This window comes from Marmota marmota, unplaced genomic scaffold, assembly GCF_001458135.2.
Source record: "Marmota marmota marmota unplaced genomic scaffold, marMar, whole genome shotgun sequence".
NCBI classification, from domain to species: Eukaryota; Metazoa; Chordata; class Mammalia; order Rodentia; family Sciuridae; genus Marmota; species Marmota marmota.
The window spans coordinates 4324254-4347130 of record NW_026000164.1 but is presented as its reverse complement, the minus strand read 5'-3'; the positions used below and the strand labels follow the sequence as shown (position 1 = coordinate 4347130).

Below are 22877 nucleotides of genomic sequence, written 5' to 3'. Positions count from 1 at the left end.
GGGAGGGGAGGGGGGATAGTAGAGGATAGGAAAGGCAGCAGAACACAACAGACACTAGTATGGCAATATGTAAATCAATGGATGTGTAACTGATGTAATTCTGCAATCTGTATATGGGGTAAAAATGGGAGTTCATAACCCACTTGAATCAAAGTGTGAAATATGATATATCAAGAAATTTGTAATGTTTTGAACAACCAACAATAAAAAATTTAAAATAAATAAATAAATTACATACATGAAAGACGACGATTAAAAAAAAAAGAAAGCAAATAGGTAAATTCAACTACTCTTTAAAACAAAAACAAAAAAAAAAACATTAATTTGGCTTAAACAACAAACTGGCACTGCAATTTAGATCTCAAAAAAAAACTAATTTCCTGCCTGGATGTCCAAAAAAAACCAATGAGACTAAGAATAAGAATAGTCACAGAAAACAAAATACAAATGTCTTAAAAATATAGGAGACCCTCAACCCCCATTCAAAGGAAGACTAATGCAAATCAAAACTAAGCTAAAAACCACTTTTCACCTATAAAATCAATTTTTTAAAATCAAAAGTAGTTTAATAACACTCTACTGACAGGGCTTTCTGGGTACAGGGCCCTTCTACTTTGCTAGGAAGTCTTGTAATTGTCATTTTCCCATATGGATGAATATTCAACAATGTCTACAGGGCATGAGGTTTCTTAGTAAATTTTCCAGGTAAGTGGAATTTATTTAAATGCAATTTAAAAATCAACTACTTTTGAGGCACATAATTTGAAAATGTATCTTACCTTCTTAATTTTCCTAGAATTTGCTTAGATTATGTGCTTGTCAATTGCATGGTTCTACCTTTAGGGGCTTTTGACCCTGAGTAAAGTTATTTTTCCCTGTATCAAATGGCCCCGAATATTTGCCTTCTTGAGTTTCTGTGACTACCTATTAAGTTTCCCCCACAACCCCCGCCCCCTTATTCAATGGTGTTTTTTGTTTCCCCCTTCTGGTACTAGGGATTGAACTTATTCCCTGAAATGCCCTGGAAAAAAATAGTATCACATGTACCATCCTTAAATGTCACTAATAAAATTTTATATTTTGCTTGTACTCAACTCCAAATATTTAAAAAGCAATTTACCCAGAGGAAATAAATGAACAAACAAACATTAAATAGACAAAAAAATTTACATAAACATCTTTTTAGTCAATTTCTTATTCAACATAATTTGCTTATCAATATCAGCAATTCTGATCTGGCTATCAACTAGTTCTTAATAATACTTTCATTATAAAACAACTGCTTCGTCTTTTTTTAATATTTATTTTTTTTGTTTGTTTTAGGTGGACACAATATCTTTATTTTATTTTTATGTGGTGCTGAGAATCGAACCCAGTGCCTCACGCATGCTAGGCGAGCATGCTACCACTTGAGCCACATCCCCAGCCCCAACTGTTTAGTCTTTATGGAAAAATCACTGACTTCTATTCCAAGTTAATGAGAAAGAGCAGTATAAATTAAATGTACATAAAAGATTTCAATACTTAAGCAACAAAGTAAAAAATACAATACTGAAATCATAACATTTTTCAATCTTAACTACCAGATTAAATGGTAAATTCTAGCTGTAATAAAAGGAAGGACTTCTCAAACTGCTTTAAGACATAATTCCACAACAAAGATAGAAAATAAAAACGTACAATAATTGCACTTACGATGTAGGAAGCAGTCATACTTAAAACATCGCCGACAGAAAAGCGTATGAAATGAATGCAAGCTTTGCTCTCTCTGAACAGATTTAGCATTTGGTCCATCTATGTTGGGAGTACATTCAGGAGGAAGTGCACCTGGGAGCTGCTGCTCAGTAAGTTCTTTATATCTGACATTAACCAAGAAAAATATAAGTAAGCCTGAAACAAAAACCATTTTTTAAAAAATAAAGTTCCTGAAAGGTTTCCAAGGTTTTTTTTGTTTGTTCGTTTATTTTTCTTAAAACAAAAAGACAAAGCTCTAACCTACAACAATCTTTGCTTTGATAAGGAGCCAATTAAATATTATGCATGGTGTATCAGAAAACAAAATCATTTCAGATATATTGTGGAAAAGAATATTGAGTTTTAATTAAATATCAACTACACTAACACTTCTACCAGGATCCATAGAAATTTTCATATCAAAGTACTAATGTAAACCACACGTGTGTATATAAATAAAACCACACGTGTATATAAATATATACATGTACTTATTCTATCTACAATAATGTTTAGCAGTGTAGACAGAGATTATTTGAGGTATCCTATGAACACTGCAAACAAACAAAGTAGAGTGGCAAAACAGCCACAGCAGGTCCATTTGCAATAAACCAAAACAATGAACCATATAAGTACCTGATTGCATTGAAAGAACAAATCTTTCTTACTTTTCCTTTAGTTCTTCTGCTGTGCCCTTATCTGGAAACATTGAGGAAATGGCTTCAAAAATTTTATCAGAAGGAAATTTCCGAGGTGGACGGCTTTCTTTATCTAAATAAAGAAATAGGAAGACGGAAAAAAAGAGTGGAAGTAAGTTTTCAAAACCTTTCATTTTCTCCACATGATATCTCAATAACAAAGCTGATTTTGTAAGAAATCATCAACTTCGTGTTTCACTTACTTCTAACATATTGTACACATGTCTGTGGAATACCTGTGGGTCAAACACAAAATTCAAATATGAAAAGTTGTAAAAGAACTGGGAGGCAGAACTCTTAGGTTCTAATCCCAGCTCTACTGCTAATTGGTTTTATAATGGTGCTAGTAGTAGCTTAGCCACTTGTTTCTTCATCTGTAATATGAAGGAACTGAATCAAATGATCACTAAGGTGTCTTTCTGTTTAAACAAACAAAAAAAAAATGTATACGCTTCTTTGAAATTGCAATCCCAGTCTTCCATTAACCATGGTTGCTAAATAGCAAATATCCACTACAGGCTCTGTCTCTAATAGGTGACAACTAGCGCAAGGCAGGTAAGTGCACAGCTCTGAAGGCAGTCAGGCCTGGGTTATCATCTTGGAGTCCAGAGTTCCACTTCTTCCCAATGGTGTAATCTTAAATAAGTTACTTAGCCTCTCTATATCCATTTCCTCAAATACATAATGGATCTCGTAGTATCAACCTTGTAGAGCTATGAGGATTAAGTAAGATGAGCATACAACTCAAACATAGTGAGATCAATGTTATACATAATAATGATTCTGATGATTGCTCCCTCAAGCCCCCTCGAAAGATTATATTCTTTTCTAGTCAAAGGAAACTAAGATGCTCAAGTGAAGGATGAAACATGGCAAATAATAATCTAATTTTGATTATAATATCAATGCAACAATTAACAGAAGAATAGAGAAAGAAGGAACTAAGTTCTGCTGATACTGTGTTTTTTCCTAAGAATTATGTAAGCAACGGGCTACACAGATACCCAGAATCAGACATACCATCTCGGCTATCCTCTACATCTTTCTGTTTTTCTTCTCTTTCATCAGGATCATCTCCATCATCATCATCATCATCATCATTGTATTGACCAAGAGCATTCACCAACTCCACAAAAATTTCATCATTTATAAACCCACATTCTGAAATGCATCAAGCCAAATGTTTAGAAATAACAGGAGAAAATTGTAACAATAAAAGTTCACATTTTACCTTTTCTCATTTGTATTACATTAGTATTAAAATGAGAAGGGGCCAATAAGACCATTTTCAAGATTGTTTTAGGCAAAATTAGAAAGAATTTATCTTCAACACCTGTCACTTTCTACTGAATCACCCCTCCAAGTTTCTAGGGCCTGGTACTAACCTAAATACTCCACAAACTGAGGTTTTAGTCTCCTTCCAAAGAAAATGGTGGGGCTGGGGTTATAGCTCAATTGGTTGAGTGATTGCCTCACATGCACAAGGCCCTGGGCACCACAAAAAAAAAAGAAAAAGAAATACCTTATTTGGGCTGAGGTCATAGCGTAGTGGTAGAGCACTTGCCTAGCATGGGTAAATTCTCAGCACACATATAAACTTTAAAAAAAATAAAATAAAAAGGTCCAAAGAAATCCGTGTCCTGGGAACACTTCACACTGTTTCAACTAATAATGATAATGGGTAATGAGGATATAACATCAACTTCGACACTTCAACAGACACTTCTGGATACAAAAAGCTAAAGTTATAATTCTGAACACTGTATTTAGGTGGACAGCAGCCTCCTGAGAAAGCCATTTTTGAGCAAGGAAGTTTTTTGGAGCCCCTATGCCACATGAACAGAATCCTAGTTCTATTTAAATTGACTATTAATAAATCTTAAAATGTACACACAACTTCTATTTAGTTTACATGTTATTGCCATTATAATTTACGTCATAAGCAACTGTGGATAATTATCATGTGGCAAATAGGATCCTCCAATTTAAAAAAATAGAGAAAACATTGAAAATGTCAAGTTTCTGAGCCCAGGCCATTTCTTTATAATGTAGCACAAAATTCAATTTTATTTTAAAAATTGTTCTTTATATCCTGTGCTTAATGAATCAAAGTACCTCTCAATTCTCTAGCCCTTATTTTCAAGAGAATAAACATATGGCTCACCTCTATCTCCATGTACTTTTCCATCATAATTTTTAATTAGTTCTTCAATGAAAGTGCCATCTTGGTCTAGAACTTCATCCCCCATATAAGGAATGTTATGTAAAACAGTTTCATCTTCCACCTTGAAAGAAAAATTTTTTCTAAAAACCAGGTTTCTCCTAAGTATCAAAATATTTTTAAAAACTCAATGTGAGATAATTGAAAATGTCTTTACCCATTTCTTTATAGTCTTAAAATACTAAACAGAGAACAAACGCTACCATGATGGGAGAAAACAATGTTTTAAATACTGTATTTAATCTAACATGTCATCATTCCTTTGCCTATAAGAAAGAAAAATGCTGCAGATTACAATGAAATAAATTTAAAGACACATTCTTATTTCAGATGTTAAAATGAGAGGTATGGGTCTTAGAATTGATGGAATATGGTTTATCAAAATCAACTATAAATATTCGTACTAAAAAAAACATGATAAAGATTTTTAAACTTCATTTGATTATCTAATTAAGACATTTAATATAATAAAATTCTAGGATATAAAATACAGTATCAATGCTCCATTAAAGATTATGCCAAAAGAACTTATGCTTGCAATATTCTACAATAACAGAAAATATTTCAATACTTTGATGAATGATATGTGTATTAAAGTTGACTGCTAGTAAAGATGATGGAGGGCTGGGATTGTGACTCAGCGGTAGAGCGCTCGCCTAGCATGGGTGAGGCCCAGGTTCGATCCTCAGCACCACATAAAAATAAAGGTATTGTGTTGTGTCCATCCACACCTAAAAAATAAATATTAAAAAAAAAAAGATGATGGATGAGTCTATATAAAGGTTTAGAAGACAACAGTGAAGAAAAGGGGTGTAAGCTTTACAAAGAAGAGTCAACTAAAGCAAAATTCAAGAAGCAACAAGGAACAGAAAGCAAGCGCACGCATGCGCGCGCACACACGAAGAAAAAAATTTCAGTTAAGAATAAAAACGACAATAACTGTAGAGTGAACAGTTCTGAAGCATATGTTAAAAGAGATTAATGCAAAGTGAGGACAGACTTAAATCTTTTTTTTTAAATTGGTTGTTCAAAACATTACAAAGCTCTTGACATATCATATTTCACACATTAGATTCAAGTGGGTTATGAACTCCCATTTTTACCCCAAATACAGATTGCAGAATCACATCGGTTACACATCCACATTTTTACATAATGCCATATTAGTAACTGTTGTATTCTGCTACCTTTCCTATCCTCTACTATCCCCCCTCCCCTCCCCTCCCATCTTCTCTCTCTACCCCATCTACTGTAATTCATTTCTCTCCTTGTTTTTTTCCCATTCCCCTCACAACCTCTTATATGTAATTTGACTTAAATCTTAAGAGGCCTTTGAACAGGGAACTAGTTAAAATAGAATTTTAGAAAGATAATTCTATAACAGAATAGACTGACCAAGACTGACTTGGAGGACAGAGCAGCTATTTCATTTACTGTGAGAAGGTGCAGGTTAGGAGATCAGACTGACCACAGTTGACAAGGCAGAACACATAGGTCAGGCAACAACAGGATGGAAATAGTAAAAGAAGGAAAAAAATTTCAAATAATCCCTAAATAACAAAATTAGGACAACTGGAAAATTCATAAAGATAACAGAATTTCAGATAAACAAGGAAAACTGAGATAAAAGGGAGGAAAAGAGATATAAAATTAAAATTTAGGCTTTAATAATTCACTTATTCTGATTGAATTCAATGTATATATTCTGATTGAACTTAATGTATACATTGAATCTTGCTTTCATACATCTCAGTTGCACGAATCCCATTTAAGCCAGCAGTGTTCCTTTCTCTGGATTTAAGCAAAAATTAAATGACATTTGGCTATTCTATCTTCCCAATTGTACTCACCTAATTTTTGCTCCACAAAACATCTTTTTTTTTTGACTGGAGATTGAACCCATGGGTACTTAACCACTGAGCCACATTCTCAGCCTTTTTACTTTTTATTTTGGGACAGGGTCTCACAAAGTTACTCAGGATCTTGATAAGTTGCCAAGGCTGGCCTCAAATTTGAATCCTCCTGCCTCAGCCTCCCAAGTTGCTGGTATTATAGGTGTACATCACACCATGCCCTGCTCCAAAACACATCCTAACCATAATAAACAGAAAGTGCCTAATTTGTTTTGGTCACTGACCAAAAAAACCTAGAGATGATACATAAATAATATTTCCTGACAACTTTAAATGTTATATTCTTTAAGAATTTCAGTCTCTGCATTAAAAAATGACAAAATCATAGAATTTACAGGGAAATGGATGGCATTAGAGCAGATTATGCTAAGTGAAGCTAGCCAATCCCTAAAAAACCAATGCCAAATGTCTTCTTTGATATAAGGAGAGTAACTAAGAACAGAGTAGGGACGAAGAGCAGGAGAAGAAGATTAACATTAAACAGGGATGAGAGGTGGGAGGGAAAGGGAGAGAGAAGGGAAACTGCATGGAAATGGAAGGAGACCCTCAGAGTTATACAAAAGTACATACAAGAGGAAGTGAGGGGAAAGGGAAAAATAATACAAGGGGGACAAATGAATGTCAGTAGAGGGGGCAGAGAGAGAAGAGGGGAGGGGAGGGGGGATAGTAGAGGATAGGAAAGGCAGCAGAACACAACAGACACTAGTATGGCAATATGTAAATCAATGGATGTGTAACTGATGTGATTCTGCAATCTGTATATGGGGTAAAAATGGGAGCTCATAACCCACTTGAATCAAAGTGTGAAATATGATATATCAAGAACTATGTAATGTTTTGAACAGCCAACAATAAAAAATTTAAAAAAAGAATTTCAGTCTGTGAAAATGTGAAACTTCCTAGAAGGTCTTAGCCAGTCTGACTTCCTTTCCAACATTCCACCTATAGACACAAAATTCTCAAACCAAAGGTTTTTTTTTTTTTTTTTTTTTTAATAAAGTCTTAAACACATAAATTTATTCAACTACAGAAGACTGACTGAAGTTTACATTTAACCATCTACCATAAGAAGTATAGAGGAAAAAAAGTCACTAAAGATGTTAAAAATGTTTCTTTTTGAAAACCTCTAGTAAACAATTCTCTAAAGCAGGCTAAGAACCCCCTCCCTCAACATTTTATCAGCTTTCTCACTTTCTATATCAAGGGAATAGTAAAGCCATGCATTTTATTTAACAAGTCAATGTACACTTTGATTTTTTTGTTTCCCTCCATTATTTTACCCTATAAAAAATTTTATACCAACATTTTATCACCAAAGATAATAGGCTAGGATTATCTATGGAAACATGTTTGCACTTGTTTTCTAGTCCTGAGAACAGGACACATCCTAGTGTATATTATCACTTATTAACATGCTCTTAAAATTGTTTTAAATAAAAGTTCTCAATAAAAATGAAAAGCCAGACTAAGATTCTAGAATACTAACTGGCTTCTTCTATAAGTTTCACCTTGTAAATGGCTTAATCATGGGTATAGTTTTTGCTTAAAACTCTTCTTATGGAGAATACAGGAAAAGAGCAATACAGCAAAAGCTTAAAAAATTATATTCATTAATTTTTAAAAATCATTCCAAGGGCTTTTTTTTTGATACCAGGAATTGAACTCAGGGGCACTCAACCACTGAGCCACATCCCCAGCCCTATTTTTGTATTTTATTTAGAGACAGGGTCTCACTGAGTTGCTTAATGCCTCTCCATTGCTGAGGCTGGCTTTGAATTTGTGATCCTCCTATCTCAGCCCAGCTGCTGGGATTACAGGCGTGCACCACCACACCCGGCTGCAAGTGCTATCATTTTGATAAACTTTTTAAACTTTTACTGTCTTGGTTCACCATGACAAAAAAAAATATATGTTTACTTATTTAAAATAAGTTATTATCAAATAAGCAGAAAATATATTACTTACATACCATAAAATTCTGCTGTAAGGGAGACCAAGAATACATTATGGGTACTGAAGCAACGGCATTCAGTGTCTTTAATGGGATGACTTGTGTCGGAAAATCCAAGTCACTGGTCACGGAACACTAAAACAGAAAAAAATAATTCACTCTGAAGAGTAAAAGGACAACCTTAAGCTACAGCCATCACATCGTAAAGAGCTGGGGCCTAGTTGAATAATTTTGAAAAGAAAATTCTTTACCTCAGACAGCAAAACTCATGAAACCCAAAAAGGATCCTCTCTTTTCTCTTTATTAATTAAAAAAAAAAAAGATTCTTCAGATTTTGCAAATTTTCAAAACTCTTTCATCCTTCTCATACTTACCAGTAAGAATCAAAAACTACTTTTGTTAACCTCAGCAATCTGACCGATCGTTTCACACTTTCACTATAATTTCTTAGCTCATGCTTACATCCCAACCACATATAGAAAAAGTAATATATATGCCAAATATACACTTAAATCTTAAGAAAAACACTTGTTACATTAACCTGTATCTTTAGCTTCCCTTTTAAGAAACCAAGTGTCATTTGCTCATATTATCAGATGATACACAAATATTAAGAGTAACAGATTCAATCACAACAAAGTGGATTCAAATCAATTCTGCAAAACTGTAATCTCTAGCATCTTTTGTATGCTAGGCACTATTTTGAACACATTACATGCCTCATCATATTTAGTCCTTTTTGTAACACTGTAGGATGGGTACTAGTCTTAGCCCGTTTTACAGGTGAGAAAACTGAGGTAAAGAAAGGATAAAGTAACTTGCCCCAGGTCATCAGAGCTATAATTTGAACCCCAAAAGTCTGACTCTGGAGACCCTGCTCCTTACCCTGACAATACTGCCAGGATATGATGTTTAAGTGCACCTGGCCTGGTCCCTTGAAATACCGTATTTCATACAATCTATGATGATACTGACTTCAAAGACACCATTTTTCTTTCATCAACCAAAAAAAGGGGGGGGGGCCACTGAAGTATGACATAATGCTTCCTTCATTGCAGTGATTCTAAGAAGCATGCTAGTTAAAGATGTCCAAATTTTGGTATCTTTGATTCCATGAAATATGTTAAAAATTTGTGCCAAAATAATCACAGCACTTTTTACTGTCTAGGAATCAGCTTTTCTTAAAAAACAATACTATTACCCAATTATCAGGCCTCCAAGGCCTTCTCAAAAATACTGCGGCCATATATTTATAATCTACAATCAATGAAAGCAGAGCAGAAAAAAATTGAACAAAATAAAACCAAAAAAAAAAAATCATATACACACATACATATCCAATGTTTAATTTTTTTATTTAAGGTGTCTTAAAAACAGCAGGTCTATAACTGGTGAGATCAAAGAAGAAATCTTTTGGCATGCACATGTGGTCCTCAGCACTGCATCAGGTTAAAGGGACAATCTTGCAATTATTACAGTCACTGCAGCACAAAAATAATCTCTTCCTTAGTGGAAGTGAAAGTTTAAGGATAGAGTAGTTAGGAAGAACTGTCAGTGATTAATCCATAAATTCAATTTCCAAAAAGGCAAAGATAGTAATACTAGAAAGCTTGTAGTTTAAGTAAACCAGTAAGATTCCAGAAAACACAATCTTTCTCCTTCCTGCTATTTGGCCTCTGATACAATCCTTCATCTATCCATCCAATAATCCAATAATAACAGCAATTAACATTTATTGAGCCCATACTATGTTGTAGGCACTGTGCTAAGTGCTTATGTACATGATCTTCATTATTCCTCATTACAACTTTATGATGTAGATAGTTTTAGTACCACAACTCCATGAATGAGGAGACAGGCTGAGAGACGTTAAATAATTTGGCTAGTCAGAAACAGTAAATTACAAAACCAGGATTAAAAACTAAGTCTGACTGCAATATCCAAGAGCTAGTTACTATGCTGTAGTTCTTGCTCTTGAGAAAGTTCATAGGGCAAAATCATAATAGACCTGCAGGATCTGCTATATAAAGTAGAAATACCACAACATGACAGGGGCATCTCCTCCACCAACTTCTTCACATTCCTTATTACTATCAAGTCTTGTTTCCTTCCTTCTACTTCAATGGGTTAATCTGAAGGTAAGGGGTAGTGATAATTACTATTTTTTTCATCTGTTAGACAGGAGGGATCTTTGCTTCGTTTATGTCTGAAGGCACAGACTGTGACTACATCCAACCCCTACCTCTTTCACACTCCCACTACCCATCAATTCAATTCTGAGTCATACAAGAGTCATCAAGGGACAGAAAATAAATTATCAGAGGGCAAAAGCAGCTAAGGCAAAGTGTCATTTACCTCTCTATCTTAAAACAACACTCAGCACAGTGTCTCCAAAAAGAAGTAGGCACTCAAAAAATGTTTCTGGAATCAACACACTACATTTGCTGATTCTCCCTAATGGAGACGTCAACTTCAATTTGTTTAAAGCTAAGAGAGCACCTGTGTGGACAACTGATGGTCAGCCCTGCCTCATCAGCTCTGCAGCATTCCTGAACCTCTCCCACTCTTCAACTATTAACCACACCCCTCTCTCATTTATGAAATAATACTCAAATGCAGCAGTATTTGCTGGTAAAACAAGTTTGGGAATTCTTATTTATTGACTTACAGGAAAATTACTCAAAACTCCTAGTTACTTACCAGCAACTTTTATTTTCTTTGAAAATGTATCATCCTTGACAGTTTATGTAATTCAGTCTCATATTGTTTGTAGTAGTGAGAAGAACTTTGACATCACAGGCTTCCACCACATTTTACCTGCTCAGAGTCATGTATCCTGGACTCAGGAAGTCACCAGGAGACCTATATCAGCAAATTAAATTCTCTAATTCTAGTTCGGACTTGAGGGTCACACAGGGAAGTTATTACAGATTATTTTTCAACAATGGTAAAGAAAGGAAAAAATTAATTATCAAGGATGCTACATTTTCAGAGAAACGCAGCTTACTGGTAAGTAACCAGGTTCCTCTGAGGATGGATAGACTTACATCAACCAGCTGGTACAATAGGCGGCTGTGTGGCTGGACCATTAGGAGCTGGAGAGGGAAGTCAAGCCAAAAATAGTAGTTGTAGGAGTACACAACCAAACTGAGACTCTTGGCAGAAGGCTGGTTCCAAGTAAAAACTGTGTTATGGAAAATCGTAGAGGGAAGAGCAGGTGAATGGCCTGCAGGGAAGGGAAAGAAATTAACACACCCTACTATGTGCTGAGCACTGTGCCAGAGACTTTACCAAAGTTAAAAAACTTCTTTAAAATTTACAACTATTCTGTGAGGTAGATATGAGTCCCCATTTTAGGGCAGGACATCCCAAAGGACAATAGCTATAAGCCATTCTTCCTCTGAATAATCTTTAACATGAGTGGGGTTCAGTTCAACGTTCATAAAGTAGGGGAGAGCTAAGATCCATTTAATTCATGCCAGAGACACAATGAACAATTGCCACTGTCTAACATACTTCAGCTTTTCTGTGTGAGAACAATGAGGAAAGTGCAGGAAGGTTATCACCCCAGGAGAGAAAGGGTCAGGAGAGCATCAGCTGCCATCCACTCTGGAGAAAAGCTGAAGATGACTTCTAAAACTACCTTGTACTCTGTCTTCATGATTTGAGGAAAGAAAAGAATACATCCAGGTTTTAAATTAGCTAGTCTTTCTGGTAAAAATGGATAGTACATAATTTAAATTCAGACTACTTTTAGGTGAAGAAGTACTGAAGAAAAAAACCAGAAAGAGATAAATATTAGTCCAGATAAAGAAACGCAACAATAAAAGTGAGTTTATAATGAGCTTTAGGAAGCAAAAGAGAAAGGTGACTAAAGGAGATATTCTTGAAATAAAAAGAAATGAGTGGCTCAGACAGGAAAGGAGCAGAAATAAAAGTGGCAAGAAAAAACCCTGTTAGGGTCTTGACAAAGACGTATTTAATGAAAGCAATTAATCAGAGGTGGTAGAAGTTAAAGAATAGAGTGATTCGTTTCAGATTTTAAGTTATTTCAGGTTTTGCTGTTAAGTAGCTATATAATAGAGCCATTCCAAATTGGGAGAACCACATCTACCAGGCAACATAAGGCTGCTGGCTTCTGAGTTGCTTTTGTGTTAGTTTTTACACCTTTTCTTGGAGGGGACACAGGTAGCATTTAACACAGAACATCAGAAATACAATTTCCGGAAGTTTAACCCTTGACACTCTTCCTTGCATCTTAGCTTCAGAAGCCTACATCTAAATCTAGATCTAAGTTAAAATCAAGGCAGTCTGGGTCTGATGGGGAATTCTAGGGGAAATCATTCCCTCATTATTTACAACTCTGCTGAAAATTTTAGATTTGCTAAAACATTGGAGACAGGAAGAAGAGCAATAGTCATAGGACATAAACTGGTAAAACTATAAAACACTCAAAAAAAGGAAAATTCATGAAACAGGAAATCAGAGCCATGTTCACCCTGTGCAAACTCAAGCATCTAATTCACGAAGGCCCTGTGAACAGAAAATATAATTTCTGTCACTGAAAATAAAAGTAAACAAAAACTAAGAAATGGACATAATATTAGAATCCATGATTTCCATAAGTTGTAGAGCAAAAATCATTTCAAAGTCTTGCTTAAATGAAGAAAAGCAGAGGTACCAGCGAAAAATGAATAGGCAAGAATTGTCACAGCCATAGGCTGAGAGCCACCTTCACATCTTTGCATAGAAGATCCCCAGTCAAGCTGCTTCTGCTGCTCTTCACAAATTATAACTACCCTCAACTGTTCACTGAATAGCCAACAAGGATACTGAAATGACTGGACAGCTGAACAGAAAGATTATCCTCCCTCACTCTTTTTTTTTTTTTTAAACATTATTATTTTTTTCTTTTTTGCAGTTGTAGATGGACAGTATTTCTTTCATTTATTTTTATGTGGTGCTAAGGATCAAACCCAGTGCCTCACACCTGCTAGGTAAGCGCTCTGCCACTGAGCTACAGCCCCAGCCCCAGCCCCTCCCTCAGTCTTTATGCCAAAAGAAATTCCTAATGGGTTAAATGATACTAGAAACAAAAATGAAAACAGAAAACTAAAAGACATGGGTAAAGGGCTGGGGTTGTAGTTCAGTGGTAGAGCACTTGCCTCACATGCATGAGGCACTGGGTTTGATCCTCAGCACCACATAAAAATAAATAAAATAAAGATATTGTGTCCATCTACAACTAAAAAAAAAATTTAAAAAGAAATGGGTAACCTGTAACCTTGAAGTTGAGAAAGTCTTTTTATTTTTTCCTAAGTCCTTAAGAAACAAAAATCAATATGGGGGGAAAAAACTGTATAACCAAATATACCAGAAATAGTATAAAAATAGAAAAAAGATCTGCAAAAATATAAAATGCTAGTATTTCCAATAAAAGCCTTATATCATTTTAAAAGGCCAAACCTAACTTAAAAAGATTAAACACCAAATAACCAATTCACAAAAGAAATGTAACAAGCAGATACTCAACTAAACTATAACACAATTTTTTACCTCAGACTGACATAAGACTAATAATATTTTGTGTGGGGAATATAGATAAACAGACATTTCCACAAACAGCTGATGGGGCTACAATGTACAACTTTTGTGGGAGCATTTGGTATTATCTATTAAGATTTTAAATATTCATAATGTTTCAAAAACCTAAATGGTCATCAATTAAGAATAGGGCAATAATTATGGTATATCCATTGTTCAAACATTATGTTTTTTTGGGTATTTTTGTTTGTTACAATTCTGGGGATCAAACCCAGGGACTCACGTTTGCCAGTGTAAGTTAAGTGCTCTACCACTATATTCCTAGCCCTCTCTATATATTTTTTTAAGCAGAATGAGGTCTGGACAGAGATTGTAAAGTGATGGCCCAAAGTGACAGATATGTTTTATATGGCCAGTAATTTTCTTTTAAATAAAACACACTTGAACATACATGCAAGTATAATACAGAAAAGGCTGAAAGAATAAACACCAAAGGGTCGTTGGACTATGGAAACATTTGCCTTTGGTTTTATATATTTCTGTGTTATTTGAATTTTTACAATAATCACTTCACAATGACCTCTTTTAATGAGAGAAGAAAAATAAAACTTTCAAACAAGTTTCATTAACCCAACAGATATTTCAATTAGCTAGTATAAAACTGCCACATCAGCTGCCAGGGTGACTGGCTAAATCTGCATAAACCTCTCAAAATATTACCCAAATAATATTCTTTTATAAAACCTACAAAGATGATAAAGTAGAATCCTAAGCAACAAATTTAAGCCAATTCACATTACGCAGTTAAATTACAACAAAAATTATAGGTCTAATAATTTTTTTATTTATTCAAAGAATAAAATAATTTTTAACATTCCAGATTAGTCAAGCATTATCTTTTGGTTTTTGTTTGTTCTATTTTTTAAACAGTTGTCAAAATCTGTATTTGGGAACAAGACAAGATCTCTATAATAGCCAATTTAACAACCATTTTAAAACACAAACTATAAAAGCAGTATCCTAGAAGAAAAACTGTATATTATAAGCACTTCTGCTGCTTTATTAGTTACACAAAAGATAAGCATTATTAAAATTTTGTTTTTAAAAATTTATATATATAATCTTGTTTAAAATATAAACTCAATCAAAATGATGCACACATTTAATATATGCAGATTATAATATAAACTCAAATGTTATAAATGACCTTCCCTTTTTTTTAATCGAATCCTTTGAAAAACAATAAAATGCTTACATTAGTTTCTTTATCAAAAGGGGTGGGGGGGCGCAGCCCCTTTATGTGATCATTTAAGAAATGTTGCATCCATTTCATCCTAAAGAGAGCCAGAAAGCAAACAAATGTTGCAACAATTTAGAAGCTGCACTGGTAGAAAGGACCACAGAGCTAACACAAGACTCCCTTCCCCAAGTGAATATTCAGAAAGGCAAGCAGCCACTAAAAAAAACTTAAAAGAGACCAGTTTCTGGAGGAAAACAAAAACAAAAATGAACAGATGTGTCCAGACTGAAAATAAACAGACACTTGAGAGAACCACCTATTTCAAAGATATAAGAAAAAATGACTACGGGCTCCCTACCATATTTGTCAAAAGACTCATAATAATCTAAACCTACAGGTTACATAATCCTGAAATTTATAAAATAAAGCAAGCGTGTTACTGTACTAAAAGTTAAGAATGTATTTGAGGGCTGAGGATGTAGCTCTGGGTAGAGCGCTTGGGGTAGGGAGTTGAGTAAAAAACACTAAATTATATGTTGGATACCCTAGGAGTTTTCTTCTTCTAAATAGTAACTAAATTTCTGTTTACAATTAACTGAGGAAAGTGCAGTACCAAGTCCATAAATAATCCAATATTGTTTACATGCAGTTTTCTTCTTCAACAAAATAAGTACAAATTGCCACATTCTATTATTTTAATAAAATCACTTACACATACTTACACATTCTATTATTTTGATAAAACTCGCTTCAAAAAAGAAATCATTTACCAATATCATGTGATAAACAATGAACTTATAATCACTTCAGATATTACCAGGAAGAGTAAATACATAATTTTTTCTGAAATTTTTTAAGTTATTCATGAGTACTAGGATCATTGTGTCTATCTGATGCTGCCTCTACATTAGACACTTTGAAAAGCCCCAAGTTTAAATACACACCAAAATTCTCATTCTTTAAATTAGTAAATAAAACAGAACTCTTTTTTTTAGATATTTTTTAGACATTGATGGACCTTTATTTTTTATTCATTTATTCATATGCGGTGCTGAGAATCAAACCCAGTGCCTCACACACACTAGGCAAGTGCTCTACCACTGAGCCACAACCCCAGCCCAAGACAGATTTCCCCTGGAAATATAAAAAAAATAATGGTAAGATATTTTTATTAAATTACTAATCATACTATTTGCCCAGAAGACAGGTATTATCTGAGCAAGCTTCTTTTTCATAGCAGAAAGAATTTTCACATTAAAAAAAATCAATGAAGGAAAAAGTATCTTGTGATTTTTACCATGCAATGGACAAAAGCAGTAGTACAAAAAAATGTATTAATGACAACTTCAAGAATAATTCCTATACAGTTTCTTCACTAAAAACCACAAAAAGAGACAGATTGACTATAAGGAAAAGACTTATAGAATACCGTTTTTATTACTGCTTGATAAGACAAAAGCAATGACAACCATCTACAAATAATATTTTGATAAACAGCCACATATTATGGCAAAGGTGCACATCCCTTGGGCTTCAAATGGGGAATGCTGTGGACTTCACATGTTTGGATTAACAATACTTAGCCTTCCCTATTAGGAAAGTCTCTGAAAATAGACTCACTTTTATTTTTCTCCTCTTGCTTGACCTAGAGTTCATACTCCAGCATTTTAAATGTATAAAGGCAATCTATAAATAGATGGAAATGCTCTAATCAAAGAAAAACAGATATACTCTCATCTGAAAAGACAAGAGGTTGGACTATAACATCTATATGCATTACTTAATAACATTTTGAAGCTAGATGCTCCTTAAAAAGATTAACTGAAGAACAAAGGAAAAACAGTCACTGTCTTCCCAAAGTCAGAAGTACTGTTTTTATAAAGGAACATATTCTGAATTAAAATTTCTGTAGACAATGCTACTTAAGTTTTATAATCTCAGTAACAAAAATAAAGTACCCCAAAATATCTTAGAACACAATAAAGACAAGCTCCCTAGGTTCAACTGCAGAGCGCCTGGATCTGAAATTACCATCTACATTAGTCACTTCATTAGGTCAGAAAATAAATTCTTGTCAGACATTCTTTACAAAAATTTAGAGAAAATAATTTCAAAACTCACTATATCTACTTCTACAACTTTAGAAAGGAGAAAAGCACAAGAAGGCTGCTTGACTGAAGCACTGAAAAAGTAAAAATTGCTGTTGATATGTCATGCTGCAAGGATTTAAACTGAAGACGTCAGCACTTACATATAATTGGCTTATAAAAGTAAGCAATTAATTAAAGCAATGCCATAATGGCACTTCAAATGCGGGATGCTATAGACTTCACATGTTTGGATCAATACTGCAGTCTGAAATTCTACCTAGTCTATACCCACAAGGAAAGTCTCTGCAAAACAGGCTCACTTTTATTTTCTCCTCTCACTTGAACTACTTCATCCTCCAACTTTAAAGGCAACCGATATATAGATGAAGATGCTCAAACCAAAAAAATATAATAATAGGGATATATTCTTATCTGAAAAGTTAGAAGGTTAAACCATAACGTCATTAAAGTTCTTTTCAGTCCTAAACTTCATGATTTCTTGAGATAACACCAATAAGCTTATCACAAACTGAATAAACTTTCTGCTTTCAAAAGTCAGTGATGATGTTTTTATAAGGGAACAAAAAATGAATTATTTGAAGTAGAATCAGCTAGGAAGAGTGATTCAAAAAATGAGTGACCCTAATCAGGACAGAGTTCTATGCAATAAAAAATGAATTCTGAAAGCTAGAGACTATTTTCTTCTTTTCTCCCATTTTATGAAAACGTTTTTTTCCTCAACTTTTGTGGGGGTACTTATGGAAATACCAAGTTAGATAACAATTTTGTTTTACTAAAATCCTGATCTCTTCTCACAATATATCATACACTCAAACACCCAAAAATTAGGTGTCCTTACATTTAATGACTTACCTCCATTTGACAAAAAAGCAAAAATTCAGCTAACAAATATGCTCTTGAATAAACCATACTCAAATTTAATGCCAAAAACTTTATTAAGAGCAATTCAAGTTGCACATAAATAAGGTACTCTACTATTCCTTAATGTGTACTCTCTGGGCCCCCTTTAGATCATCAAAGCAAACCAAGTGATTTCTTCACTCCTCTAAGGCTGTTTCCTCCCCTATGGGAAAAAGTATAACATAGCTACCATGAAGATTAATTGAGGTAATATAAAAAGGATCCAGCACAGTGCTACAAATCACTATTACTGTTAACTTTTATTGTAAATCTAAGTTGGGCTTTTTGTAGCATTTTGAGATTTGTAATGGGTAGCAAAAAAAAAAAAAAAAAAGTTGGGCGTTGTAATCCCAGTAACTTGGAAGGCTAAGGCAGGAAGATGCAAGTTTGAGGACAGCCTCAGCAACTTAGTGACACTGTCAGCAACCCCATTAGACCCTGTCTCAAAACAAACAAAGAAGGAAGAGGGATATAGCTCGGTGGTAAAGTGCCTCAGGGTTCAATCGCCAGTACCTACCAATGATAATAAGTATTTCATGTAATTTTATTTTACTTCTACACAATTCTAAGACTCCTTCCTCAAAAAAAAAAAAAAAAATGAGGAAAACATGAGGTTTGTTTTTCCTTCACCTCAAAATTTCCAAAAGATTACCAGACAAAACTTTCAAAAGAATTACTTGAGGGCTAGGACTGTAGTCCAATGGTAGAATACTTGCCTAGCATGTGAAGGGCCTTAGATTCAATCCCTAGCACCACATAAACACAAAACAAAACAAAACAATCCAATTACTGGAAAGCCCTGCATTCATTCACTCTGAGAATGTTTGCAGGGGCACAGAAAAGTCCCTTTCACCCTTGGAATATTAATAAAACATTTATTTCTAATATCTAGGCTCTAACTTATACCAAATAATGGGAAAGGTGTCAAAATAACATATACATTTATATAATTGTGAGTCAGGATTTATAAATTGTAACCTAAAAAAAATGTGTAAGTGACTAAGAACCACACCAAGTCATGTGTCACCATCAAGACCAGCATAACATCACCAAATTGTCATTAGGATCTCATATGTAGCTATTGGGATTATCAGAGTCTTAGAAGCCTGTATATCACACAACTTTGACAAGTCTCATATAGCAGCAAATTATCACTTTTAACAATGTTATATTGAAAAAATGGTTACTCATAAAAAAATTAATTTGTAAGAAATTTCATTGTTTAAATGTTTCCCATGTTTAGGCATGCAGATAAACAACCTACTAAAAAGTATAATCTTAATTCCAAATCACTCTCTCCCCTCTTTCTGCTTCAGCTTCCATTTAACTATCCTATGTCATCTCTTTCTACATACACAAGTACTTAAATAGAATCACCTAAACCAGAACTTACTGATCAGTTCTATCCCATTCAGGCTTCTACCATTTTCTTCTCATCTTGCTGCAAGTGTGTTTTAATAGGATATTTAATTACAGATTATACCACTGATTTATTGCCTTTCTTTGAAAATAGGAAACTGGTTATCTACCTCTATAGAAAAGGATATTCCAAGCTCTCGACATTGAATTTAAAAATTCTTATAGAAAGCCTTACTATTTGAATAAGAGATATAATAAAAAGCTTTCTTAATCCATGAATATGAAAGAAACATTTTTTGTCACATGGCTAATTCACATTTAAGGGGGGGTAGGGAGGAAGACAACTGTGAGTCAGGAAGCCTTGCTCTGGATACTGATCTGATGGGGACATTAACATATTCAATTTAAAAGCCATTTTTTAAAATCAACAGTCTTAATAAAATCAGGAATGTATCTACCAACAGAGTATATTCTAAACACTTAGAGCTCTGTTGAAGGAATCACTAGCAGTGTGATCTAAGGCAATCATTGGCAATTGCACATGAAAAAGAAATAGTAATAAAAATAGGGACATCCTGAGGTCAGTGACTTCTTCCCAATAACCATTCAATGTTCCAATAAGCAAAAACCAAAATGTGCTGATAATTACTACAACATGTTATGTTGACCAACCTCCCTAGTCCCGCGCAATGAGCTCACAGAAGTCATGATGTGCACAGGCTGTATCCTTCGCTGTTTCCATTCTTGGTTTAAGATTTCCGTTCTTTCCAAAATTTTCTGACGATTGGAACTAAACATACTCTTTAAAATAACAAAGGAAAGGAGAAGAGAAATTGTTCACTGTTAGAAAATGTGTAACATCTCTAAAGCAGGTTAAAAGTCTAATGATTCCTCACAAATACCAGGAGCATTTCTTTAAATACATGTATTTTACACTAAACTATAATCTCCCACATTCAAATAATATAAAAACACAACACCTATTTTTTATTTCAAGTGGGAGGGAAACAGGAAATTATTTCCATCCTTTAACTTCATATTTAAAAAAAGAATTGTGATGACTTCAGAAACATAAAATCATGAAACACATTCCCTTATATTTGGATCCTCAGTCCACACATGCAATATGAAAGTAGACTAAAAAAAAAGATCGATTTCCAGTGGGGTGCAATGGAGCACACCTGTAATCCCAGTGGCTCAGAAGACTGAGCAGGAGTATCCCAAGTTCAAAGCCAGCCTCAGCAACTTCGCAAGGCCCTAAACAACATAGACATCTCAAAATTGTAAAAAATCAAATAAAAGCGCTGGGACTGTATTTCTAGGTTCAATCCCTGGTACCAAAAGAAAAGACTGATTTCCAACTAGGTGAAAATAACCCTTAGATTAAAATCTTTCCATCATCATTAACATACATGATACAATGTTAATTAAGACTGATCAAGATCCTTAAGTTTCCAAGGCCTGAATTGATCTTACTGTAAATATGACCTTGGGTAAAAATGTACTGTTTCAGATTAAAATTTATTAACTTTAGGGAGGAATAAACTAGCCTCAATTATATATGCATTTTTATGGAAGATAAATTTATACCTTTACTTCATCAGCTCGTCTGAACCTCTTGAGCTGTCTCAGTCGCATGTACTCTGATTTTACACGCTTCCGCCAACAAACTGGTCCCTTCTCAGATTTCTTCCCAGTGTGGCCCATGATTATTCTAAAAGCAATGGTTTCATATTAAAATCACTAATCTAACAGGCTTTAATATGATCACCTGCCTTTAATCCTAAGCAAATATTTTTAAAATTTTTTAAATCAACAAAGAAATATACAGTTTATACTGTTGATAATTGCAGAACAATGCTCTTTTGTTCTGTATGGTTAAATCCTTACAACACTTCACTGAAAGTTTTCATTTCATTAAACCTTTTTTTTTATTTACAAAAATTGTATACTCCTGAAGAGCAGCCATCTTACAGAAGTATGATCTTATTACAGGAATTAAGTATATTACAGCACAAGCTAGCTTTTACTCTATAAGGCCCACATTTCTGGAGGGGGGAGAAAATGTACAAACATTCTATAATTTTTTTCTCATTTAAATAGCTGTTGATAAACAAGAGATAACTGGATAACATTCAGTCAAGCCCTCTGTATCCAGATTCCACATTCATGAACTCAACCAACCCTGGGTCAAAATATCCAGGAAAAAAATTCCAGAAAGTTCCAAAAAGCAAAACTTGAAATTCTTGCACACACCACCACACAGTATGCTAAATCCATGAGACCCAACAGATGTACAGGCATAGCCTCCAGCCATTTCAAATTTGAGCACTGTTCATTTCATCTCTCTTTTTTGTACCACACGCAGCTAGGTTCTGCACTGAACATGCACAGACTTTATTCTTGTCACTAGTCCCTAAACAAGAGTGTAACAACTGTTTATTTAATACTTTCATTGTATTAGGTATTACAAGTAATCTAGAAATGATTGAAAGTACACAGAGCATGTGCACAGGTTATTTCAAATATCTTGCCATTTTATATAACGTCTACAGATTTTGAAATCCAAAAGGGGCTGAAACCAGTCCCCCTCAGATACCAAGGGAACACTGCAATCAGAAAAATAAATAAATAAAAGTGAAAAGGAAGTAAAATTTACATACAGCATTAAAAGTATAATATATAATACATGTACATATTAAAATACTTTTTCCAGCACACACTTTTAACCATGCTTCTCACCTTAAACACTGTGGTGATAAAAGTCTGTATTTTTATTTCTTGTGTCATTGTCATTTACATAAGGAGGTTCTGCTATTAAGAGGAAGGAAAAGTCTGTATTTTTATTTCTTGTGTCACTGTCATTTATATAAGGGGGTTCTGCTATTAAGAGGAAAGGGAATGCAAAGTAAATTCTCTGCCTTATCTTCAATTGCGGGCTCTATGCACCAACCATGTTTAGATATGGGCAGAGCCTACAGCTCACCAGATGTCTAAGGCACACTACAGTCCTTATAGTAAGTATAAGTAAGTATCTTTTTCTAAAAACTTTCTTTTAAAGGTATTAAAATGACACTGTATCTTCAAAAGCTTTGTAAGTCACACTATCTTCAATTTATCTTAAGAACAAGAGGAATTTACGGTATTTGAGGTAAAGGGGGGAGGTAGGGATTTGAAAAGACCAAGCTAACAGCAGTGTACAAACA

General features: G+C 34.2%; 1 protein-coding gene across 10 annotated transcripts in view; it reads right to left on the bottom strand.

Moving 5' to 3' along the window:
* The window catches only part of Ezh2 (enhancer of zeste 2 polycomb repressive complex 2 subunit), a 43374-nt gene extending 21188 nt beyond the window's left edge, over positions 1-22186 (bottom strand). The window contains exons 1-9 of one of the 10 annotated variants that reach the window (XM_048786764.1): positions 21262-21387; positions 20371-20472; positions 11565-11743; positions 8536-8652; positions 4597-4717; positions 3453-3593; positions 2636-2668; positions 2403-2505; positions 1681-1859 (exon numbers count right to left, since the gene is read on the bottom strand). In XM_048786764.1, coding sequence (XP_048642721.1) covers positions 1681-1859; positions 2403-2505; positions 2636-2668; positions 3453-3593; positions 4597-4717; positions 8536-8652; positions 11565-11743; positions 20371-20413 — 916 coding nt within the window. In that variant the 5' untranslated portion in view covers positions 20414-20472; positions 21262-21387. Of the gene's footprint in view, positions 1-1680; positions 1860-2402; positions 2506-2635; positions 2669-3452; positions 3594-4596; positions 4718-8531; positions 8653-11564; positions 11744-20343; positions 20479-21261 lie in introns of those variants that run through there. The other 9 variants (XM_048786765.1, XM_048786763.1, XM_015493727.2 and 6 more) reach the window with 9 other exon arrangements.
* Positions 22187-22877: the final 691 nt, after the last annotated feature.